At 40.3% G+C, this 27,259-nt stretch overlaps 1 protein-coding gene across 1 annotated transcript in view; it reads right to left on the bottom strand.

Moving 5' to 3' along the window:
• C15H10orf67 (chromosome 15 C10orf67 homolog) overlaps positions 1-27,259 on the bottom strand; it is a 202,224-nt gene that overhangs the window by 6,916 nt on the left and 168,049 nt on the right. The window contains exons 9-13 of the mRNA XM_045134756.1: positions 26,908-26,967; positions 25,767-26,240; positions 23,660-23,791; positions 3,371-3,450; positions 3,233-3,298 (exon numbers count right to left, since the gene is read on the bottom strand). Coding sequence (XP_044990691.1) covers positions 3,233-3,298; positions 3,371-3,450; positions 23,660-23,791; positions 25,767-26,240; positions 26,908-26,967 — 812 coding nt within the window. The remainder of the gene's footprint in view (positions 1-3,232; positions 3,299-3,370; positions 3,451-23,659; positions 23,792-25,766; positions 26,241-26,907; positions 26,968-27,259) is intronic.

Genomic DNA, 27,259 nt, shown 5'->3' with positions numbered 1-27,259 from the left:
GTGCTTTGGGCATAGACTGTGAAGTCTTCTGCCTCAAAGAATTATTCTTAGGCCTTGAAACCTAGACAGGATTACAAACTTGTTTGAAGTAGTCATTTTGTTTTTTTCTTTTCATGCTCCCCTTTTTGAACAAGAATAACTATAACTGTCATTGACTACTATGTTAATATAATGCCTATTCTACTTTGTATTTTGGAGGAAATAATCTGTTGTATAGCTTCACAAATCCACCAATAGAGGACAGGTTATAACTGGAACTTCACTGATATGGAATTTAGATCATGAGACTTGGGACTTCTAAGCTCATGATATATAGCTGGGATTTTGGATTAGTTGATGCTATAATTGGAGTGCATTGGGATAGGGTAAAAATATGTAAGATAGGTGTAAATATTTGGAAGTGAGAAGAATGACTGGGTTAGACTAAATTTTACCCTCCACTGAAAGATTCATTCTCTAATCCATGTAAACTGTGAGTATATCATATCATACAATAAAATGGTGAATAAATTAAGAATATTGAGATGGACAGATTATTCTGGATGATCTTGTGGGCCCAGGGCTTTAAAAGAAGGAATCAGAGGATGTGAGGATGTAAAACAAAAGGAGGTGTGATGAGTCAACAAAAGTGAGACTAAAATGAATAACTGATTATCTCTGCATCAGCCAGTGACTCAGACTTATCCATATAAGAATTGCTTTGGTAAATGTTGCTTCAAACCCTCTGTCAATAGAAATTTGTTAGAAAAGTAATATTCAGATTTAATAACTTTATAATAATAATTGGAAAAATTTATAACAGTAACATAATTGTACAGAAAATTATAAATATGAAATAGAATTAAGAAGAAATAAAAAATAGTTTTTAGGCTGGAGGTGTGGTAGAGCCCATCGTACCTTCTCCAAGACTGCAAACACACAAACAACAAGACTCAACAGTTTAAAATCTGCTCATCAAGGCAACCTGCAGCCCAGCTAATTTTTTAAATTTTTTAATACATAAACATATTGCAAATTGGCTATATTCCTACTGGATTATATCATTCTATTACCTCTCCCCTACCTCCATCCCACTGAGGGTTCTCCTTAGTGGGATTATGGATAATCACTATGGGGTTCATAAATGAACCAATCTATGGGGGAGTACAATGTCTAAGAATATACCTTCCCACCCCATGGCTCTTACAGTCTTTCTGCCTTCTCTTCCATAATGTTCCCTGAGCCTTTAAAGGCATGTTATAAGTTTCTTAGTGTTGAGTCCTCAGAATTTTTGCTTTAATGAATTTTGAGTCTCCCTGGTGTCTATTGCCATCTCCCTGGAGGAGGTTCCCAGGTTAGCAATGAGATCAGCACTCAAATTTATTCCATCACTTCCTCTGTCATGTTTCCTGTGCCCCAGTTAATTTAAATGCAACTTTTACACTTTTATTTCTCAAATATATGAAAGAAAAAAGAAAGAATTCCACAACTAATGTTTTGGGGCCAGGGTCATATTGACACCAGTAACAGTCAAAAGTGCTGTGAGAGGGCTGGAGAGATGGCTTAGCGGTTAAGCGCTTGCCTGTGAAGCCTAAGGACCGCGGTTTGAGGCTTGGTTCCCCAGGTCCCACGTTAGCCAGATGCACAAGGGGGCGCACGCGTCTGGAGTTCGTTTGCAGAGGCTGGAAGCCCTGGCGCGCCCATTCTCTCTCTCTCCCTCTATCTGTCTTTCTCTCTATGTCTGTTGCTCTCAAATAAATAAATAAAAAATTTAAAAAAAAAAAGAAGCCTGTTGCAGCTTCAGGCTTTAAAAAAAAAAAGTGCTGTGAGAAAGGAAAATTCTCAGTTGTTTCATTCATGAATATAGTTAGAAAATGCAGCAAATGCGTTTCTATTTCTTAAAATCATAAGTTATTGAAACCTCAACATCAGAATCCTCTGAACTTCCTCCAGTGTATCTCTGTTCTTCCCATCCAAAGTTTACCCTCTGAGAAGAATCACACAACTAGAATGTGAAGAAGGGACAAGGCCAGGACAGCTCTTGCTACTTGAGTCCACATTTATGCTGCTTTGATTTTTGCATTTCTTATAAAACTTAAATTTCATATTAGATGGAAATTAGTATTTCTAGAGTATGCTCTTGTGAAAATGAGATACACAGAGTGGTTTGGGATGATGAGAAAAACATTTATCAAATACTGAGTTATTTTTTTCCATTCTACTCTTTACTGAAAGCTAAGAAAGACACAAAGTTTACACTTTATTTTTGAAACTACCAAGACCAGGATAGGCACATGCATCAGGAAAGTAGCTTCTAGTGTTCTGACACAGGTGAGTTCAGAAATGCAGAAGGGAAAGAGAAAGAACTAGGGAGAAAAGAAGTAAGAACCAGGGTAGAGTTTCTGTTACCCAAACAACACTTACCTCCTAAACCTGAGAACAAGGGGTCTACAAGAAATTTCAAAATGAAGGGAAGGGAAGAAATAAGTAAACCAGGTTGGTACCTTGCATACTTTCTAAATTTTTGTCTGCTTGTCAGACTGTAAGCCACCTAACTGAGTTGGTAACCTGATGCTCCTGGCCATAAGTAAAAGGAGAAGAGGGCAGGGGATGACAGTTGCTTACCTATCTTCCATCTGGACAATCCACACTGGTATCACATGTCACTTTTTTTTTTCTATGAGTTTGGGGAGTACAATAGGCCAAAGCAAGACCAGTCATTCCAGAGCCTCCATGAAGAACAGGAATAGCTGAGAAGGATACATGTGGACCCTGGCTGGAGTACAGGTGGTAGCTGCTGCATCCCTGTGGTATATGCCAGATAGGAAGGGGTTCCTGGACCTGTGCGCCATTTCTGTGCCCCATTTGTGCCAAGAGAAAAGACAATGGTGACCTGTACCTTTCACACTAACAGGATATAGAACATAGTCCAGGCATATGTCATTATGTGCAAAGTGTGCTATAGAAAAGACAGCAAGATAGGTCTGATTAATCTAGATATTACAAGAATCTGTCTGGTCTGTTGAGCTTTCAAGGTTGAACACTGAGCTAGGGAATGAAACAGTCTTGAATACATTTTTCTTTTAAGTGATTTTGATTACTCTCTTACTCTAGACCAATTATGTTGCATTTATATTAAAAGTAGATAAGGGACACTTAACTTTAATATGTAAAGAAAAACACAGACTCCTGATTTCATCAACGAGTAGCTGAATTTTTACAAGCAGAATTTGTATATATTACCATACTATACCTGTTCCTAAGGATAAAGAATTTCCTCTCCCAGTTTTTGTTTATCCGCTCTGCTTCCTTTCTAAATCTGTAACAAATTTTCAGATGGTTAGTGACTTAGTTGCAAATGAATCTTTTAGTGAATCTTTGTTACTAGTACCTTTCCATCTTTCTCTTCTCATACTCTAAGCTAGTTTTCAGTGCTTCTATTTGACTCTCCAAATGTTTTTTGTCTTCATCCTTTCAATAGGAAACATATCACAAGGGTAAGTATATAAACAATATGCTGTTTCTCCCTAAATCACAAAGGGCTATTTCTGTTTAATAGTAGATATATTCTAATTGCTATCAAAAGTTAAAAAAAAATGAATGTCAATAAATCAAAAGAATTTAAGATCCCATACTTTTCCTTCTTAGAATTGATTAACTTTGCTACCCTTTAGGAGTAGCCAGAATCAATGTAAGCAATAATAAGGTTAGTAATGATGGTCCTATCAGGCATTGTGATACCTTAGGCAATGATAATTTCATCTCCGTTTCTTCAGACACCACATCAGGTATTGCATATCTAACCTGGCACAAAATAAACTAAGATAAATACAACATTTAAAATTAATGAATACAGATTATTTTTGGCAAAAGAAAACGAGACTTGAAATATACCAACCATAGCCCAGATGTCTTCACTCCCTTATCTAATTTGTGAACTTGTATGCACACAGAACATTTGAACAATGATAACTCATTAAAAACAATGTCCCTATTGCTGGTTTTAAAAATGTATTTTGCCGTTGTAATATGAAAAATTTTTACCACTGTACTTAAAATGAAGTTATTGTCCAATGAAACCATAAACTTCAAACAGTAATTTAAAAATGATAATTATAATGATTTTTTCTCTATGCTATGCTTCTCTTAGGGGAAGAAACAACAGATATTTGGAAGTAGAAAAGTATACTAGGTATAAAAATATTGGTTGGGCTGGGGGAGCTCAGTGCAGAGTACTAGCTTTGTATAAATGGGTACTGGGTTCTGTCACCAGTACCATACCCCATCACACAAAAATCTTGGTTAAAGAGCTATATATTTCTATTGAATAGGCAGAAAAGTTGCTACTTAATAGTGCCACTACTTTTTGTGAGTAGGTACTATGATTCTCAAGGCTCTGTTGTCTGTTGCCCTTCTTGGTAGGGTTAGTTGTGTCAGAGTAGGTCTGTAGCCAGGCTTTGGAGTAGGGGTTAGAGAAAGCTAAGTAGTTCTATAACCTAAAGGAAAAGAACTCTCCTAAACCATCAGAAGTACAAGTTTTTATGAAGATGAGGAGTGTCCAGGGCAAATCCACAAGATGTATGTGTGTGGGAAGGAGGTACTAGTTTTTGATGAGCAACCAGCCAGTGACCAATACCCAAGCTTCAATGTTCAAATTGAAATAGCATCACGGTGATGTCATTTACCTTTCTCAGCCTCTTCACTGTCATGTGTAAAGGGGTAATATGTGTGGGAGGTAAGTGGGAAGTTTTCATAGAAAGAAGAATTAGATTGGACTCAAGACTTGATTTTCATGGCTAATATTGACTGCCCACTTGATTTGATTTAGAAACATCTAAAGACATAATCTCTGGGTGTGTCTGTAGGGAGGAGGACATTTCTGGAGATAATTAACTAAGCGGGAAGCAACCTCATGAATGTGTATGCTACTGTCACATGGGTTGTAAGCAGAGATGTAATAAAAAAGGGAGGAAGTTAAACATTCTCTCTCTGCTTCCTGCTTCTGAAAATATGAACATCTCTTCTCCGACAAGCCCTTTTTGCAATGATGGACTGAAACCATGAACAAAATAAACCTTTACTATCTTAAGTTGTTTTCTTGGCTCTAGTGATGAAAAGACTGACTGACACTGATTCAGCAAATGCAAACTGATATGGCAATCAGAATTGATGAGATTCAGAAGCTGACTTATTTCAGGGCTGGGTATGTAGCTCTGTAGGTAGAGTTCTTAATTAGCATTCACGAAGCCCTGGTGTTGCAGTCAGGATTGCATTGCTGGTAGAAATCACCCAACTAAGAGCAGCTTGTGGGAAAAAGAGGTTTATTTTGTCTTACAGGCTCGAGGGGAAGCTCCATGATGGCAGGGGAAAACGATGGCATGGGCAGAGGGTGGACATCACCCCCTAGCCCACATAAGGTGAACAGCAGGAACAGGAGAGTGTGCCAAACACTGGCATGGGGAAACTGGCTATAACACACATAAGCCCGCCCCCAACAATACACTGCCTTCAAGAGGTGCTAATTCCCAAATCTTCATCAGTTGGGAACCTAGCAGTCAGAACAACTAAGTTTATGGGGGACACCTGAATCAAACCACCACACCTGGGTTTAGTCCTCAGCACTGCATAAGCAAGGTATGGTAGTGCAGATCTGTAATTCCAGTACTGGGAAGGTAGAATTAAGAGTATTGGAAATTTAAGGTCATCCATGGCTACATAGGAAGTTTAAGGCCAGACTAAGATACATGAGACCCCATCTCAAAAACAAAACAAACAACAACCACAAAAACCTGACAGTTCAGCAAAAGGAGCACAAACCCAGCAATAGCCACTGGGAGGCAACTTTAGTGCATGCCTGCAGAAGCCATGGACAATATTGTAGGCTATAATAAAACCAACTTTCCATACATCTGAAGAAATATAAAATACCAGGAAGAAAGGGACAGAAAAAAAATACCTACATTAGAGTGCCTATTATGTTCTTCATAGCCAATATCATTTATTTCTATGTAATAACCTAACCATACTTCTTTAGGCATATATATATACATATATATATGCTTTTATATTTAAATAATAATCTTCAAATAGTATACATGAGCATATAACTCTCTTACCCTCTGGAAGTTAAAAGTATTTTTCCTCTCCAGTTATAAAAAATATTTTGGTGGTAGGTATTTGCAACCCAGATCCTTCTATATATTAAACACATCTTCTACTACTGATCTAGACACCCAGCCACTCCCCTCATTTTTTATGATTATTAGTATAAATAATTACTATATTTATTAATTTAGGCTCCCACACAAGAAAAACTAAGCAGACAGATTGTTGGCATTATCACTTGTTGTAAACAAGCTCCACATTGCTGAGATGAACTTCCAAACCAGACATTGTTTGTGGAAGGAAAGGGTTTATTTGAAGCTTACACATCCCAGGGAACTTTCATTGATGGTAGAATAAGCTAGCCCCCTTTCACAGATCCAAGCAGAGAGAAACAATCACACATCCAGAGCCACAATCACACATCCAGAACCACAAACAAGAGAAAAACGGGCAGCCCAAACAGCAGGGAACCCCAGGAAAAACCGCAAGAACTCTAAATACCTTTAGGCTAGAAATCAGGTCCACCCCCAGTGACATTTCCTCCAGCCAGGCAGTTGGAGACAAGCTTTTCTATTTTTTAAACATCTGAGTCTATTAGGATATACATTCAAACTACCACAACCCTCTTTATTATCATTGTGTGTGTGTGTACATGCCAAACACGCATGTGGAAGTCAGAAGATTGGCTGTATTCTACCCTCTTTGAGAACGGGTCTTTTGCCTGCTGCAAATTTGATGGGGCTCTGCCTCCCACTGTCATAGACATGCTAAGATCACAGATACATGCACCATTTTATCTCTGGCTTTTGATGGGTGCTGGGAATTTAATCCAAGCCAACAGGCTTTGCAAGAAGCACCTTTAACTGCTGAGCCATCTCTCCAGCCCCATCATATTATCTTGTCTCCCCAGCTCCTCTGTGGTTTCAGCTGTAGGTTGGCTGAAGTGCAAGGGTAGTTTACCTCCTCTACTCTTGTTACCTTCTAAAAAAGAAGAACAAATTCTCCAAAGGAGAGTGAAGTCAGCATAGTTTAAATGGAATAGGCATTATTAATTTAGGAAGAATCTGATGCATGTCACCCCTCTTTTAACCAAAGACTAATGAGAGCTTGGCACTGGAGAACATGATCTTTGTCTTCATAGGATTCTGATCTGGTTCCTAATTCAAGATATGGGTTCCTTTCCACTGAACAGGCGTCTTAGCCATTCAGAAAGCTATTGTTTACCCACCAAGGCTGTGTGCCACTATTGCACTGCCATGTACATCTTGTTAGGGTGTTTGCTTATGAATCTTCTGAATCGATTAGACCTCTGGTTGCTCAGACCATTCTCAGTCACTTTCCTCCAGTTGCTCATGTAGCACTTTGTAGCATTAAATGGGATAGCTGTCTGGGGACTAGCTCTTGTCCTGATTCCAGCCAGATCTCTCCAGGCTATGTTGACAGCATATGGTGTCTTCAGAAATAAGTCCTTACCTTTGGCCACAGGCAGGTAATCCAGTGCTTGGACAGAAACCTATCTTTATTTGGGGACATCATAGGTCTCTCTGATATGTGTTTCAACTAATTTCTGATATTGGAAGTTGCAGACCAGAGAGAAAAATGCTTCTTTTAAGCTTAAGCTTAAGCTTCGTGCCACCCTCCCCAGGGCCCTTCTTTTCAGGTGCTCTCCCCTTACTCCTTTTGAAGGTTATATCTTTTAGGCTATCTCCAAGGATAAAGGTTTCTATGGTACCAGTTTATTTTTTACTTAGTTTTCTGTTTGTTTTTCACCCCCCTTCTTCTCCCCCTCCCCTAAACCCTGCCAGATTGCAGGTACATCAAAGGTACCTGGGGAACTGGGAGCTCTGGCCTTCTCCCTCCACTTGCGGGAATCCAGGGTTGGGGAACCAGAAGCCAAGAAGCTGAAGAGCCAGGGGCAAGAGGCCAGTTCCTATGGTGGACCATGCACACTCTGATTCAGGAAAATAGGTATTTGGGCACCAAGAGGCCAATCAGGAAACCAGAGCAAAAGGCCTGCTTCCACAGCCCACATACAGGGACCATGCTGCCCCAAGGCAGCTGTAGGAATACCAGGAGTAGGGAACTGGGAGGTGAGGACCCAACCAAGAGTTCTGGCCTACTCACTCTTCATGTCAGGAAGGAGGAATCCAGGCGTTGGGAATCCAGGGGCCATTCAATCAGGTAGGCTGAGCAAGGGGCCTGTTTCCACAACAAGCTTGTAGGGTTCAGGACCCCCCACCCCAAGCCAGCAGCAGGGGAACCAATTAGAACCAAGTTAATCCATATGTGCCCCCTCTGGAGCAGAGGATCTGGGAATTGGGGACCCCCTGTTTCCATAGCAAGCTCACAGGGAACAGGCAGCCCCAAGCCAGCAGCAGGAGAACTGACCAGATCCAGAAGGGTTTAATTTTATTTTTTAAAAATTTAGATAGAGTATATTTCAGGTGTTCATGGTAATTTTGAGAATGGTAAAATTTTTGAGTTTTTATAATTTCAAAAACACCCTTATTTATACAACTGAACTTTTACTTAGGTGTGTTAGGGCTCAGACTTTTTTTTTGTTGTTTTTTGTTTTTGTTTTATTTTGTTTTGTTTTTCAAGGTAGGGTCTCACTCTGGCCCAGACTGATCTGGAATTCACTATGTATTCTCAGGGTGGCCTTGAACTCACAGTGATCCTCCTCCCTCTGCCTCCCAAGTGCTGGGATTAAAGGCATGCACCACCATGCCCAGCCTCAGATCTTTTGTTGTTCTTAAAAAAAAAAATTTGCTCTGTATTCCTGCAGCAAACAATGTTAGTGGTGAGAAAATGTCCTGTTATGCTTGTTAAACTACATTTTTTCCTCTCTCATAAATATTTGGAGATAGATATATGCCTTGTACATGCAAGGTAGCCACTCTCCCACAGAGCTACAACCCCAGCCAGTCTCATCAATTCTAAGACACATTACTTGCCCCAATCATCATTCTGATATCTTTGAAACAGAAATGTCTTACAATGGTGTGGATGCTATATTTTAACTGGCAGCAGTTTTTCCTTGCTAGCACTGCATAAAGTAGTATTGTTTCATAAGCAGTGACACCTAAGACTTCTTAAAGTACAATAAATTGTTTTCCTTTTTAAAACTTCTCAGCACTTGTTTATTCTTCCCATCTGAATATTAGTATTTATTTTTTTCCATTTGAGCATGGTCATTTTCAATTTCATTTTACAACTGCCTCATTTCCAGTGTAGTTTTGCTTCTAGAAAATCCTACTGGACACGTTAATACCTCTGGAATTCACCCTCTATATTTTAACTTTTCTCTTAATTTCTGAATACCATTTTGCACTGTGTTCTACATTTTCTTCACTTATCTTTGGTCTCATTCTATACCAGGCTGTCCTAAAACTCATTCTATAGCCTCAGACTGGCCTCCAACTCCCCATTGAGTGCTGAGATTAAATACAAACACCATGCCTGGCTTTCACTTTATCTTCTAAGTTACTAATTAGGTTGTAAATTGGGTCAATCTTATTATTCATCCTGCTCATGTTCTTTAAAAAAAAAGTCTGTTACTTCCAGCTACTTCTGTAGCTCAGTCATGCATGAAGGCCAGGGTTTGATCCCCAGCACCACATAGCCAGCACATGCCTGCAACCCCAGCTCTTAGGAGGTAAAAGCAAGAGAATCAGAATTTCAAGGTCATCCTCAGCTATGCAATGATCTTGAAGCCAGCCTGGGATGCCTGGGAGACTCTGTCTCAAAACAAACAAAACAAGACAAAGTTTCTTAAAAATTACTTCCAAGAAATTTTTCCATTATTCATACTGTTGCCTTTTTTTAGAGCTGCATGTTCTGGCTTAGTAGATAAAAAGATTCTTTTGAATGTTCCTCAAAATTCTTTATTAATTTTTTAAAAAATTAATGTTTCCTGAATTAACAGTTTTCTATGGGGCCAAGTGCTTTATTTATTTTGTTGTTTGATTTTCACATACTAATTATTTACTGAATGTCTACTATATACCAAGAACTGTTCTAAACATTAAAGATGTAACAAAACATGGCTGAAGAACAGAAGAAAGATTTAAGAGAAACCCTTAAATAGGTAGAATTTAATGGACTTTTGAATGAGAACAAAACTGCTTAGTTTCTCAACTATATGAAACATGTATTATTTACTAAGATAAAATAATAGTAACAGGATCAATTTTATATTTTATTATTTTTAATTAATTAATTTAATGTGTATGTGGTGGGGTAAACAATGATCTCTTGCCACTGCAAATGAATGCCAAACATATGTGTACTTTTTTGGAGAGGTCTGGTGTGGGTGCTAAAGAGCTGAACCCAAGCCAAAAGGCTTTGCAAACAAATGCCTTTAGCAACTGAACCATCTTCGTAGTTCCCTATACTTTTACTTTTAATGGGAAACAATTTGGCAAACTCAGATGCAAACATTGTGAGTTTGAGGTACCAATGACTATTCATACACTAGCAATGGGATAAAGACTTGGGATTTGAGAGGACTGATATTAGAAATATGATTTGAAACTCATAGGTATATTACTTAAAACTAGAGTGCACTAAATTTATAGACAGAGAAAAGCAAAAATCAGGGACAAAGCTGACTCCCAGGCATGGCAGACCTGTAGTTTTGATTGACACCAAGTTTATGGGAGAATTCTTAGGTCTGACTTAACCCTAAACCTGGATTCTACACATTGCTTCTACCTACATAGTTCTCTAACTTAATATCTACTCTATAAGTACATCTCATCATGAAGGCTTCTTGAGCAGTCCTAAAACTATCAAGTAACTATTCTCTTAGTCCTCAACGTAGCGCTTAAAACTTAAGATGCTGTGCCCAACCACCACCTATATAATGATTCCTTTTTCCCAAGGCCCATCACACAGGAATCTAGCAAGAAAGGAAACCTAGGACATACTATCTCTCCAGTTAACAAAAATGACAAAAAGTCTCTGGTATCATTAGCCTTCTTTGGCATAAAAAGTGGATGTCATCAAGGTGAAATGGGACCTTGGGACCCCTCTACCTATTTCTTCTGAAAGGACACAGATAACTTGAATCATCTCTCTGCTCAGGCACAGGGTACAGAGTAAATTCACTGTCTTTGGTTATAAGTGGACCATAAAAATCACTGGAGTAAGAGTCTCAAGCATTTGGAGGCATTTACCAGTATGCTAAAGGAAAAGATTTAATTCAAATTAAAAATATTAATTCCTAAGTAATCAGGAAAACAAGTAAACAATTAATTTCCATGTAGAAAGGCACTTATGTCTTATTTCACTATATTTAAAGTCTGTCAATGATTAAAGAATTATTTTAAAAATCCTATGTTTAAATTCATAGTAAAAGTTAGTGTTAATTTTCAGAGTTTCCTTTTTTTGATTCTCATATAATGATCAACTATGTAACTAGAGATAAGACTGCTACAGCTTATCTTCTGTAAGGCAAATAATTATTCAGTCTCTCCCAAAGATAGTACTATTATGACAGTGGAAGATAGTATCTATTTTTATTAAAAACAAAAGTACTACATGTTGACTAGAGTGTTTGTTCTTTGGTCTGAGTCAAACTTTCCACTTTGCTACAATACATTATATTCAGTCCTGGCTCTGTCCACATGGAACTGTCATTTTGTTTTTCCAGCTGCTGACATTCTGCTTTCTCTAAAATACACATGCTGGTCTGTATTTGGTGACTGCATTGATGGGTGCAAATACTAAATGAATAGAGGTGAAAATGAACAGTCATATTAATGGGAAAGTAGCTAACTTCCTAAGTAAGAAAATGTAAATTAAATGATTGTACTCTGGCTATTAAATTGAAAGGATAGCCACCTTAATCCATGAAAAACTCTTGAAGTCATTTCAAAATAAAAGACACATTACAAAGAAAAGATATTTATAGAAGGCTTCTTGTCAGAAACCATAGCTAAATGACAGTGAAGTCAGGTCTTCAAAGCAATCAACCCAAATCTCTGCACTCAGAAAAGAAGGCACAATAGAGACTTTGTTTTTTTTTTGTTTTTTTGTTTTTTTTTTTTCAGGGAAAAGGAAAACAAAAAAAAAACAGGCTTCATTGTGAGCTGTGAGCTGACCAAAGAAAGAAAGAATACGATGCCAGACAGAAAATTAGACCTACACAAAGAAAGGATAGCTCAGGCAATGGTATAACTTTGAGCATCAAAAGCAAATCTTAGCTGGGTGTAATGGCACATGCCTTTAATCCCAGCACTCAGGAGACTGAGGTAGTAGTATCACTGAGTTTGAGGACAGCCTGGGGCAACAAGAGTGAGTTCCAGATCAGCTTGGGCTAGAGTGAGAGACTGCCTCAAAGAGGGGGACTTAATGGGATGGCATTGTATGTATGTAAGTAGAAGAACAGATTAATGGGGGTGAAAAGGCCTAAGTGAAGTCAGGGGAAGAGACTGAGTAAGGAAAGGTGGAGGGACGGCTAATCAAAATCTAAGAGGATATAAATAAACCATATAGAAACCTACTTTTTTGGACAATGGAACACTCAGAAGCCATAGATTTTTACTAGAAAATTTTCAGAGCCAAGGATGGGATATCTTTCAGTGAGTTGTTGGCCAGGGTGGTCCCTGATACTCCCAAAACATTACAAGCTATTGCCGAGGCCCTTGGTTTCCCACCAGGAATAGATGGTAAGACCCTATTGCTGAAGACTACACATACTTGGGCTGAAAGATCACTGAGAAATCCTGCTGGAGCTGAGCTGAAAAATTCCTCCATGTAGACCAGCTGACAGAAAGCTGGAAGAAGCCATGCTGCATGAAGTTCAATGGGAGAGAGAGAAATCACCAGTGAGGATACTCAACAGTGGACACTGCAAGCTGTATATTTGCCCAACCAGGCCAAATGAGCCAACAGGTACAATAGTGGCACATCTGTTATGGGGGAAGTCAACTGCCCTCTAATTGGTCTGGAGTCCCACTCCATGGGAGGGAGTACATCCTTGATACTGCAAACCTACAAAAGAGGTAGTCATGAGCCCTAGGAATGTAATGTCTGCTGATGTCTGGCTAAATGTATATAGTATGCTCAACAAACTGCCCAGTAAGCATGTCTCTTAATGTTCATATCCATATATTAATACTACTCTCACTTTTGGTTAGAGAACCTTCTGTTTTCAGATGGTAGTGACCTTGGGATGCCTCAGAAGGCACCATGGTGCTGTGAAGAAGTGACAGAGGAGTGCTCAGCACTGAAATATCTCTATCACACCTTCCAAGGTTCAGGGTCCATTGCAGAAAAGGTGGCAGAAAAAAGTGTAAGAGCCAAAGGAAGGGTAATCCACCCACTTAAAGCAATATGACTAGGTTTCCTCTGCTTTGGTGTACCTTTGGCCTAAGCAGCACAAATGGCCAATATTGACAAGCAATGTTTAGAGAATCTGACTGATCTTAAGTTTTGTTCTTTGCCCAGTTTCCACAGTGACCTGATTGGACAACAAGGTCAATAACTAAGGGCCCACAGATTTGTTGAAGGCATCAGGTGAACTTAATGTTATTGCATTTGTGATCACAGTGTATGTGTGTTCTAGATCAGCAGAGCCCAGCAGGTCATATCACTAAGTACCTTCCTTTAACAAACGTTTAAGTATTATCTTAAGTCAAAAGTGCCTTTCCTTTGCATACACAATGTGATAAGTGTTTATGTAATACCAATGAAAATACTGGTAGTACCTGTACATAGAAGAATCTGCAGCCACAGTAACATCAGAGCAGTAGTGACAGCAGATCCAGTAGGTTTACTAATGGCTGAAATTAAATTTCTCTTCAGTTTCTCTTTTCCTCAGGCTGATGCTAGAGGAAGATAGCCCATTCTTGGGTTGAGTATAACAGGAGTTAGCTCTCCCACTTCTCAGATTCTGCTCCTAGAATCAGTTTGTCTCCTTCTGGATAGGAATCTGCCAGAAGTTATTCTATAAATTCAGGGCTATGCCCCACAAAATAGGTCAATCAACCAACTCTTTGGGTAATTTAGTCAGAAACCTTTTTGTTGCTTTCTTAATTCTTATCTCTCTTCTAGCTTTTCCAATGGTTATATAAAAATATAAATGCCTGTGTTGAAATCTTTTTAACTTTAATTAAAAAATTACCTTTAAGCATACTTATGTTTTATTTTATATGAACTAGAAAGAAATATTATTTATTTTAATTGGAGTCCACTTGCTTATTCTCAACTAGAGAGAGAGACCACCATAATTACACAGTTGTGCTCCACATTGTTCTGGCTCATGCCTATTAATTCTGTAATTCTGTGTTGTACATTAAAGTCATTAAATGGACTAGAACTGAAAACACATGTGACCGTTGCCATGACTAAAATTTAGTGACTATGATATACACATGTAGACACACACAAACACAGACATATATGTCTCCTGTTAATCCAATAACACAAAAACATCTATGCATGGCTGGATGGCTTAGCAGTTAAGGCACTTGCCTGAAAAAGCCTGTTGACCCAGGTTCAATTCCCTAGTGCCTATGTACAGCCAGATGCACAGAGTGGCATGCACCTGGAATTAGTTTACTGTGGCTGGAGGCTCTGGCACACCTGCTCTGTCTCTCTATGTATCTCTTCTCTCTATCTTCCTTTGCTTGCAAATAAATAAATTTAAAAATCTATGCATATATACATATATATGTATATACATGTGTGTGTGTATGTCTAAGAAAGAAATGTTACCACGCAATGACTAGTAAAGTTTATCCTCAAGGAATTTTAAGGTTTTGTTTAAGCTTAAATAAAACATGCCTTTTTGCTAGGTATGGTGGCACACGCATGTATTCTCATCACCTGGGAGGCTGTGGCAGGATGATCAAGAGTTTGAAGCCTGCTTGAGGTGCATAGTGAAACCCCATCTCAAAACCAAAAAGTAGAAAAGTGCCACTATTCTGTAATAAAAAATGCATAGGCTAAGTCTTGAGATTTTTCTAATATTAAATCCGTTTAGTGAAATGTAACCAAGATCTGAGATTGTTCAGGAATACGAATTGAAAGTAGTATGTAATAAAGAGAGAAATAAATGAACACTACAAATGAACTCCAGATGCATGTGCCCCCTTGTGCATCTGGCTAATGTGGGTCCTGGGGAATGGAGCCTCGAACTGGGGTCCTCAGGCTTCACAGGCAAGCACTTAACCGCTAAGCCATCTCCCAGCCCTCTCTATCCTTTTTTTAAATTCAATAAAAAAAGAGGCAGACAGAGATTGAGAGGTAGAATAGACACACCAGGGCCTCTAGTCACTGCAAACAAATTCCAAACACATGTGCCACCATGCACATCTGGCTTACAGAGGTTCTGGGGAATTAAACCTGGGTCGTTAGGTTTTTCAGGCAAGTTCCTTAACTGCTAAGCCATTTCTCCAGTCCTCTTTATCCTTTTTTAAAATACAGTTTTTGGTGGTTTGTTTGTTTGAATAGGATTTTGCTATACAACCCAAGTTGGCCTTAAGTTGTTATATTCCTGCCTCAGCTTCCTGAGTGCTATAATTACATGTGTCTGCCACCATACCTAACAAACTAAATGGCATATGAAATAAAGAAAAGTTTAAGAGCAGCTTAAATTCATAAAGAAAAAAATATAATGTGAACTAGAGAGATGGCTCAGCAGTTAAAGGCATTTGCTTGCAAAGCCTGATAACACCAGTATCCCCTTAAAGCCAGATGCACAAAGTGGCACATGTGTCTGGAATTCACTTCAGTGGCAAGAGGCCCTGGTGTGCCCATATTCTCCCTACCTCCCTCTCTCTCTCTCTCTCTTCTCTGATTGTAAATAAATATATATTTTTTAAATGATATATTGTAACTCCTCAGAGTTTGAGGAGAAAGTTGGGGCATACAGAGACTGGACCTGAAGAGGCCACAATTGAAGAAATTACTATACTGGTAGAGCTGAATCCAAGAAGTTGGCCAGCAGTCCATGGCTGAGAGGTTTTGATGCCACTGGTTTGTCCTATCAATAGTGAAGCCACTCCGTGGCAGTGCACAATACCAAGCAGTGGCATTGGCATAGGAAATATGACAATCTGAATCAGTGACAGCATGACAAATACCCAGGAGGCTTTAAGAAAGACCCCCACCAGTGTTACAACTCTGGTTGATCCACTGGTATTCAGCTCCCCAAAGAAAAAGCCACCACTGAACCCCAAGCAAGTAGAACAAAGCCATGCCATATAGGGTAAGATGACTGCTCTATAGCTCCCCACACATCAAGAGTGACACTTTGGTTCCCTCCAAGTTATTATGTCATATGATCAGGACCTAGCCCATTCAAGCCTAGAGTACCTGGGGAAGAATAGGAACTTATGCAAATTTCAAATTTATTTCTGGCCCATAGTAAAATATTCAGTCTTTAATTTCAATTACACTAAAATATTGTGAACCTCACAAAATGTTATGATAGTCCCTCAACAAAACAAACAAGATACACAATATAAACCCTTCATATGATTTTAACATTTTTTTCATTTATAAAAGAAATATTAAGTATTATATTCATAAAAATATTTTGTGCCAAATATGTTAAAATATTTATTTAATTCAATTTCAAACTACATAGAATACAATGATACAGAAGATACAATTGCTTTTAGATTGAATTTTATTTATTTATTTTGAGACAAGACCTCACTATGTAGCAGCCTGGCTTTGAACTTATCCTCCTGCTTTGTTCCCCCAAGGGCTCAGATCACACTCATACACTACCATGTTTAGCTCAGTTTAATTTTAATATTAGTTAGATTTTCAATTTTGGTCTCTGAGAGCAGAACCTGAAGATGAAACCATTTTAGTAATAAATAAAAATTTTTATTTTAAAATAAAGCAAGTATTTGTGTATGATTTCAATAAACTTTACATTTTAAAGTTACTCATGTGATGAAAAATGCAATATCAGTGAAATTCTTTGGTCAACATAATTATCAAATTACAGTAGATATCCTTTGACAACCTGTGAAGACCTCACACATTATCTGGCTAAGTATATATGACTCAGACTTGCCAGTTCAATGAGCAAAGTGCTAGCTTTCTCTCTTTGCTGTACATAACTATTAACAGTCTGAGTTATACTAATGGGGGAAGAATTAAACCCTGAAACAATGAATAGATTAAATTATTTTCTTCTCTTTACAAAGTATATTTTAAAGTTTATGTGCAATTTAGTCTAACAAAAGAGTTATATGGGATGATTAATAGTTTTGTATCCGACAATCATAATTATAAAATTTGCTAGTTTATAGGGTGACTGTAGTCACAATAACAAAACTATTACAAAAAAATATCTGGAATGTAAAACAAATATTCTAGACTTTTTTGAGGTCTTTTGCCTTTACAAACTGCTTTGTATTGTGATTGGTCTATCCCTTGTTCCATTTCTCACACAGAAGGACTCTGACACTTTCTTAGATCTAAGCATACACCATATGGTCCCCATTATCACAGACCAAGTTACCCCAATGGAGGGTCAGAAGTCTTCCAGACAAGCATTTACTGAGTGTGACCTTAATTAACTAATTACTTGATGTAGGATGAGGAAGGAGAGGGAAACCTGGGAAACCAATTTAACCTTAACCTTAGTATATAAATGTTTTACATATATCAAAGAATAAACTTGACACAAGTACATTGTGCAAATACAAATTTTATGTTATGAAATCTTTGATAAATACAGATCCAACATCAATGTCCATTTCATATTCTTTAGACTGGCCAAACACTGTATTTGTCAGTGTGTGCTCTGAGATGCAGCATGTGCACTGTTCCCACAGAATGACACAGATTTCAAAAATAAGTATGATTAATTAGATAAGTTAAACTACTGATGTAATAAGTTCTTGCAACAAGCTCTCCATTTGATCATGTACCAGCAGTAAATATTATAAAACCCCTATTATTTGGGAGGTCTAAATACACTAATAGCTAAATATTTAAAGGCAAGCCCCAGAAATATTGTAAGTAGAAAACATTCATAACATTAGTATGCACTGAAGAAACCACCACATGGGAAGGTTCTCACCTTCCCATGGTTATACAGGAATGGTTATAGCAGGATTATTACTATTAGCAAAATTGTATTTGACAGCAGGAACAGAACTAGAAAAATGTACTTCATTTTTAAATTGGGTCAATTTAAATAAAGATATAAATACCAGCTTAGGTCACCTTCCCCTGGTCCAACTTTTACTTATTGTTACACATTAACTTCAGGGTCTCCCCAATTGACAAAAGACTCTGTGAAGCTTTGGAAACCTTCAGATAACAATCATTAAGGTCAGAAGAAGACTATGTGACCCCCTAAGAAAAAAGCCAATTGAAATCACACCTGTGGGCTATCCCTGTTCTTATTCATCTTCAGAGGGAAGAGGAGGGTAGGTGCTCTGTTTCCCTCTGGCCAGCTACATTGGAAGCTCAGTATGTAAACTGAGGATACTGCAGCTTCTGAATTAGAACTCCAGGACTCACTTCCATCCTTGGAGTCCTTCCTGGAGGGGAACAGGGTGCCTGTGCTTCTGCTGAGTCCTGCTGCTGGGAACTTGGGATGGGAGCTCAGCTGCTAAGCCTACCATGTCCTGACACTTGCTTTGCTATATCCTAGCCAACATCTAGTGTTTTAGCCCACAGACCCCAGTTCCAGGAACCTGCTTCATTGGCTGCTGACATTTTCTGGTACAAGAAGCTGCACAGCCTCAAGCTCACTAAATCCAAGGCTTACATTAGAGCCCTGAGGAAAGGATAATGCCTGGCTACACCTAGCCACAAATATTCCTTAAATAACATTATCAGAAAAAGCCTCCACAATCCACACAAGGATGGTTTGAAATTAAGGTCCCAAATTCAACCCCTCCCTCCAAGGTGATAATGCTCCTAACAAAACATCTATGTATGCATGCCCCAAACAATACTGAAACTTCCCTTTCATTATCCACTAGAATAGCTTCTCCCTTCCATCAATCCCCATACTAATTAATGAGACAGCAAAACTTTTTAAATTTTCTTAATGTTGGCTTTCAATAGAAAGGTTTTCCTTTCTGTAGTTCTAGTGATGAAACTTAGGTGTCCATACATAGTAGGAAAGTGCTGAACCACTAGGATACATCCCCAGCCACTTACAAAAAGCTATTGCTTTTGAACAACTAGTCTCCATCATGTTGTTTCCATGTGCAAGGAGCCCTTGTTCCCATTCTCTGTCACCCGGGAGTGCACAGTGCAGTATTGCACACTCAAACCAGTATTTGTTTGGGTGATACTAAAAGCATTTTGTAATATCTGGGTTATAAAACTCTTTACTTATAGAATCCAGTTTCTGGTCAGTCATATGGACATTAATTTTCTTGAGGATTTGTGCTACTTTCCATTAGACTACTTTTCCTAGTTTCTAAAAGATTCTAAAATTAAATTTTATGAATTTCTTTTTATCTTTCATTCATTCTCTTGCTTTCCTTTCTTCCATCTTTCTTTCTGTGCTTTTTTTAAGACAGGGTCCTTTCCTATTTAAATTATTTTTTATAGTTTATTTTATTTACCTGAGAGAGACAATGAGGCAGTGAAAGACAGAAAGAGAGAGACAGAGAATGTGTGTGCCAGCTTTCAGCCTCTGCAAAGGAGCTCCAGATACATGTGCCACCTTGTGCATCTGGCTTACCTGAGTCCTAGGGAATTGAACCTGGGTCCTTCAGCTTTGTAGGCAAGCACCTTAACTGCTAAGCCATCTCAGCCCCTGTCTCCTTTTTGTTTTTTAACTTTTTATTTATTTATTTGAGAGCGATAGACACAGAGAGAAAGACAGATAGAGGGAGAGAGAGAGAATGGGCGCGCCAGGGCTTCCAGCCTCTGTAAACGAACTCCAGACGCGTGCGCCCTCTTGTGCATCTGGCTAACATGGAACCTGGGGAACCGAGCCTCGAACTGGGATCCTTAGGCTTCACAGGCAAGCGCTTAACCGCTAAGCCATCTCTCCAGCCCCCCTGTCTCCTTTTAGAGCAAGATGCACACAGGTGTCTGACTCTGCTCTACTGTTCCATGACCTACCAAGGTACATTCTACACCACTGTGGGGAAAAGGAGGGAACTTACAGACATAGGGCTATATATAGAAGATCCAAATACCCACGTGGAAAGACTTTCTGTGAAGTGCTATGCATTGGCCATGTGAGCCTCAAGTCAGGTCTAATCTTTCTGAAAGCCAGCACAAAAATCCTTGACTAAGTTACACAATTCAAGGTGTACAGATTATCTGTATTAAGACACATCACTATCCCCACAGCTAAGAGCCAAAGAAAGTTTTCCCCAGACTATTCTAATGGACATTTTTGGATAGTATATGGCCATATAACAAGCCACTAATGAGCTGAGTTTCACAGAACTTTTTTCACATGTTGTGGTGGAACAATGGAAAGTTACAAAGTTACTGGGAAAGAAGGCCTGAGGATGCTAGGGCAACCCCCTTCCTACCCAAGGACATGAGGCCAGCCAGTCTTGCTTGCTTAAGATAAGAACGGTACATACTAGATTTTGGAATTTTTCCCGAGTACACCCACTCCCCATCTCCTTGTGTGAATTGCAGCTGCTAACAGCCAGGTATCTGCTTCTGAAACGCCCACTTGCCTGCTTGCATGGCTCCACTTATTCGATGAAACTATAAATTGAGAGGACACACAGTGCTGGGGACTGAGACTATCAGGAGCTATCTTGACTCTGGACTGCACATAACTAAATCTTTTTTTCCACCCAATTTAGGGTCAGGTCTATCCTGGAGGGGCATCTTCCATATCATTTTAGAGGCCCCAATGAGATCCCCTCACCAAGCCCCCCTGTTGGTCGGGGCTGTTGCTCCTAGACTCCAGGGCCTGCCAGAGATCCCTGGAACCAGAAGTGCACACCTCCACCCCCAGGGGATTCCAGGGTCTCTTTCCAGACAGCCCAGGAGGATGGGGATACCTGAACTGAAGTCTTGCCTCAGGTGGAAAAGAGATCAGGACAGACATCAGGACAAGGTAAGCTCCCCCTACCCCCCAGGGGTAACTAGAAATTGGGAGCTGGTGCCAGCTTGATCACTCTGGCGGAGTCTGCATCCAAACCCTTGAAGCTGTACTGAGGAGACACTGGTCTCCATAACAGGTCAGGTTAGAAGCCTTGAAGCTCTACTGAGGTCAGGTTAGAATAGGAATTTAAAACAGAAATGTAGAACTTCTGAGAGAATGGTAAGTGAATGTGTGAATGGTTGTGATGGTCCCATGGTGCTGTGGCTATGGAATCTGATTGGGCCCGAATCTGTGGTTCCACCGGAAGCCGTTTTACCACAGGGGGCACTCACTCTCCTGTAACAGAGGGGTTGACCAGGTATGGGATTTATAAGTGTGGCCCTATGGTAAGGCATCCTGAAGTCCCCTAGGGGGGTGTTGGCCAGGTAGGCATCTGCTTGAGGGAGATTTGTTCTCCCCACTCCACCCTATGCATCACCTGGGGCTAGACACATAAAATCCCCATTAGGAGATCCCTGCTTCATCTCACCAAGGGCTTGACACACTTCCATTGTTGACTCCCCCACCCACCCAGTCTGTCCTGTAGACCATGCTTGATAATTTCAAGCAGGGATTTTCTGGTGACTATGGGCTTATGATGAAACTTTCTTAATTGAGGACTGTGAAATTGACTGGCACGTGTTCCATGTCAGATGGCCATCTTACAGAACTTTTGACTTGGACCTCATTAGCAGGGTCTGAGAAATTTACATGGGAATGCCAAGTCATCCTGACAATTTCCTATATCTCATGGTATATGCTGGCCAGGGACCCCACTCTCTGTTATCAGACCCCAGGCCCCTCACCTCAAGCTGTCTTGGCCCTAAGAAACACCGAACCTGAGCCCACAGTCCCTGGCAGCTGCATGGTTGCAGGCAGATGGAATTTCTGGCCACTGTTCCATAGTCACAGGGCTGCCAGGACACTGAACTGTGCTCTTGAGGCCTGAGGTAAGGACACTGAGAACATCCAGAATGTGGTCCAGTCTCGGGCATGGTGCCAGGCCTAGTGGTGGCTGCAGGAGTGGTGGGGCTGAGCTAGTCCCAGCACAGCATGGAAGTTGGGGCCTTCCTTGGGTTACTGGCCTGGAGGCATTGAAGGTAGAAATGCAAAAATCTAGCAGGCTGGCTGACTGATGAGGCTCTAGCCTGCAGCCCCCAGACCATGGCTATGCTGCCCAGTATGAACACGGCACCTTCATATTCAACATCAACAGGTATTCATCAGCAGAAATAAGAAAACAGCTACACTCCCACCCAACCTTGGGCAGTCCTGTAGGCAGAGCATCAATATACCTATCTGGCTTCCCCTCCCTTTCCACACCTCAGTTTTATGACTTCTGATGACACACTTGAACAGCCTGGATGTGGAGCTGGGGGACTTCACTGATGATGATTTGGTCATGGTGTTCACACCCAAGGAACCTAGGACTTTTCAGTCCTCTTTTCCAGAGGAAGGGTTTAAGCTGGACCCTCACATCAGAAACTATGTTTAGACCTATGTTCAGGTGTGAGTGATTGTGAGCCACAAAAACCAAGGAAATTCAAAGGTTTGCAGCTTCAAAGACTGAATCTTGGAGAGATTTTTCACAACTCTTCAGAAACAGATGTTCAAGTCAGAAACCTTGGAATACAATGAACCCACCACTCAGACAAGTACTCATTGCTTAAACATGCTATGTAACATGTCTGGAAAAGGTCTCGTTAATGCCTGTAACTTCAACCTTTGAAGCTTCCAGCCAGATCAGTGCCTGGAAAACCTGCTACAGCTCATGACTGCCAAGGACTTTGAGAAGAGGAAGGAGAAGGCCCACAGGACCAATTGGCAGGCTGAGCTCTTTACTCTGTAACTGTCTGTGGATGAGGAGGATGCTGTGGAAATAGGTCCAATATCAAAATGTCCTATGGAACATCTGGACAACAGGGTGCTCTCCTCAAAGTTTGAGATTGAAATTGAGCCAATATTTGGCAGCATTTCCCTCTACGATATCAAAGAAAGGAAAAGGATGGAGAGGAAGGCTTGGTTACTTGTGGTTGCCATAAAACAGGCCATGGACCACTCCCCGTAGATGCAGGACATAAACAAGTGGAATAGGGTGACACCGCATCTTATCTTAGACAAAGACTAATACACTTGTTTCAAGAAGAAAGGCTATTGGAAGAGAGGTTCTTGTACTGGCTTTCCCCTAAATCCAGCCAAATACCTACTAGAAGAGGAAGGAAAAGCCCTTCCACATTTGCAAAAAGGTCATAGAGTAGATCTCCTCCCAGCTGGACTTAAATAATGTCTGCTCCCCAACTCAGATGTGGAACTCTTTATTGATGGGAACCAAAGCCTACAACAGCACTGGGTATGCTATGACCACTGCAGACCCGGTCATAAAAAAGGGTTAAATGCTCAACCACTGGTCTGCCCAAAAAGCTGAGCTCCATTCACTAATGCGACCACTCTCTCACACAGAGAGAAAGCAAGCCACCCTGCACATTCATGAAGCAATTATCAAGAAAATAGTCTGCTCACCTCTGGGGGCAAATCAAAAATAGTAACCAAATCCTCCAACTCTGAGAAGCTGTCTGGGCCCTTTGGGCCATACCAGTGGTACAGCACCAAGATGACACAAGGAATCAGAATGCGGTAAGTCAAGGCAACCATCTGGTAGGCCAGTCAGAAAAACAAGAAGCCTTCCATGAAGACATAGCCCTACTGTCCTCTCCCACTATCTCTCAGGTTTATTTCACATTCTTAGAGTGGCCTGAGCTTCTTAACCAGGCAAGCCCCTCCTTGGGAAAAGATTGCTGGCTTTGTCTGAGAGCCAGCCAGCTAGGTCTCATACTGGGGTGGGAATAAGTAACCAGAGTCTAGCTAATGTGACAGGAGAAACTTGCTTAACTAGGCCACTGGTCCAAGTTACAGAGGTGGTGCAACATGTTGAAACAGAAAAACTGAACTAGGCTGGCCACCAAAATGATAGCTCCCAAGGGAACATATTTTGCCTGCCCTAAAAGTATCCATACTTGTTATCCAAGCAGGAACTAAAAGGTATTACTCCTAGCCCTTGACTTGGATGTGTTCCCAGGAGATGAAGTCCATCCACACAACCCAGGGAGGAAAAAGAGAAGAGTCCCAGTACTCCTGCCCATTTTGTAAGGATTTGCCCTGGCAGGAACTGCAGCCCCCAGTGTCAATACGATAGGCCTCCAACAAGTACAGCATAGTCATAGATTCAAGAGGACCTGACCATTGTCCAACAGAACATAGTCATCCTCCAAAACCAAATAGACTTGCTGGTAGTGGTGGTCTTACAGCACTGAAGAGGACTAGATTTGATTACTGCAGCGAAAGGGAGAATATGTGTGTCCCTGGGAAAGAATGTTGCTTTTATGCCAATCAATCAGAGTTAGTAAGAGAAAATTCTAGGCAATTGCCAGAAAGAACTAAGGCTAGTAACAAAGTAAGGTAACACAATGGGAAACTGTTTGGATGATGTGGGGACTTTGTCTTGTACCCTTAGTGGGACTTTAACCATGATCTTATTGAGCCTGATGCTTGGGCCCTGCATTCTCAACCTTCTATCTAGATTTGGCAAGAACCAGATAGAAGCAGTAAAATTGTGGGTGTTATGCCAAGAATAACAATGAGTTCCCACAAGATAAGGTAAATGACATGTTATTATGTAGGTAAAGAAGAGGGAATGTGTTGGAGCAATGGAAAATTACAAAGTTGTTGGGAAAGAATGCCTGAGGATGCTAGGGCAATCCCCTTCCTGCCCAAAGATATGAAGCCAGCCAGTCTTACTTGCTGAAGATAAGAACTGCACATAGTAGGTTTTGGAATTTCTCCCTTGTACATCCCCTCCCCATCTTCTATGTGAATTGTAGCCACTAACTACAATGTATCTGCCTTCTGAAATTCTCACTTTCCTACTTGCTTGGCTCCACTTATCACTGAAACTATAAATTGGAAGAACACACAGTGCTAGGAGCTATCCTGACTCAGGACTGTGCTAAATAAACTTCCTCTTTTCCACCCAATCTGGTATTGGGCTGATCTCTGGAGGGGTGTCTCTCATATCAATGTCCTTGGTGCAGAATTATGGAACCATAGTAATCTAGCAAAAAACAATTCTGATGTTTTGGGGAAATGGTGGCAGAGGAGGTCAACAGCATAGAACTCATGTATGCCTATTCTAATTATGTGGACTGTAGAATCCTATGTAAGCCAATGAACTAGAGCTCTGAATGTCCTTCAGGGAAATTCCAGTAAGTTTCTGATAGATATGGGGCAGTAAGGAGCTAAAGATTATGCACCCTGACAGGTGCTTGGAATATATATTCTCTTTTGCTAATTAAATAGAGTTTCACCAAAGCTTACTACCTAACCTAAACATATTACCAAGATGGAGTCACCAAGCTGAAGTAACACAGTATACTTTTGAGAAGGCTAAGGGACCTAGTAAGGGCACACCACTTAGCATCCAGAGCCCCTACTCCTAAGTGAGAATCAGGCATGCTATGGTTATCCTGGTTGATGCTGATCACAAGGTGTGAGCTATGAGGCTACAATTAGGATGATACTAACTCTGGAATAGGAAGGAGTCACAGTAAAAGGCCAGGTAAATAGTCCTTACCTTAAGTTGCTTTGCAATTTTCTTTGAAGCTTTAGCTTTCTTAGTACTAACAGGTGATGTACTGATGGAAACAGGTGATGTATCAATGGGAACAGATGATGTATCAATGGGAACAGGTGATGTACCAATGGGAGTAGGTGATGTGCCAATGGGAGCAGGTGATGTGCCAATGGGAGCAGGTGATGTGCCAATGGGAGCAGGTGATGCGCTGATTGGAGCAGGTGCTGTGCCAATGGGAGCAGGTGCTGTGCCAATGGGAGCAGGTGCTCTACTGATGGGATCAGGTGATCTACCGATGGGAGCAGGCGATCTACTGGTGAGAGCAGGTGATCTACTGATGGGAGCAGGCGATGTACCAATGAAAACAGACTGTGGCCTCCCAAGTGCCATGCTCCTGGAGCTCCTGAACGTACCTCTGGTCTGTGAAGACCATGGGGACAAAGAGGCTTCTCTTCCCTTGGCTGCTTTCATGCCCTGATGCACAGATACATAAACACACACACACACACACACACACACACACACACACACACACACACACACAAAGAAACAAAAAACAGCCAATGTTATTATTCTGAACTCATTCCTCATATTTGTGGCCCTTTCTTCCTCTTCCATTATCAAGAATCTCAGAGTTGATGGTCTAGTTTTCAAGGACACAAATCAACCTTTGTTTCCACTTCCACACAGTCTTCCCAATCAGTTTAGATTGGTACCTGGACTTGTCCCCCACCCAACAGCCTTGTGTTCTAGGAAAAATACACAGACAGATCTATGGTCTTTGGAAGCACCAGGAAAGGGACAGCCCTTTGAAGTGTGGTGAGGTACAGTTTGAGGTTGTATTAAGGTGGAAAGAAGGAAGAAAAATAGAGATGGGAAGAAAGGAGTTTGAGGAGCAGCTGACAGACTGGCACTGTCTCTGATACCTGGCTCATTTGCTGGATGCTTGTATTCTCTCTCCCCTCCCTGCTCAACTATCAGTTTCCATCTCCCATTCACCCTTCTCACTTCACTTTTCAAGCATTTTGTTTTGGTCATAGATATCAGAAAGCAAGTGTGGAAGGTATATATTCTTTAATCCAAATGAAAGGAAGATGAAGCATGAAGGGAAAGGAAGGGAGGGAAAGAAAAGAATACAAACCCTCATGCTTAGGCTGGCATACTTTTTTCTTATTTCCATGTCTTCTTTCTGCTTCATAATCTGTAAAATTCAAAGCCCATATCAATTGTTATCATTATAAAGCATCTTTAAACTATTATGGTGACACCAATTATAGACAATGTGAATAGAAAATAAATACATATCAAGATAAAAGCACTTAAAATAATTAAACAAAAATAGATAAAGCAATAAATAAGTAAAGTTGTCAGCATTTATATAATGCTTTGAATTATCATAAGAGATTACACAAAAACCTGTTTCACTTGCTTTTGAAGTGATTTTTTGATATATTATTGTAAGATACAAATCTTAGGCCTTATAAGGCCTGTCT

This window comes from Jaculus jaculus, chromosome 15 (assembly GCF_020740685.1).
Source record: "Jaculus jaculus isolate mJacJac1 chromosome 15, mJacJac1.mat.Y.cur, whole genome shotgun sequence".
In the NCBI taxonomy this organism is placed as follows: Eukaryota; Metazoa; Chordata; class Mammalia; order Rodentia; family Dipodidae; genus Jaculus; species Jaculus jaculus.
This window is presented reverse-complemented; position numbering and strand designations above follow the sequence as displayed.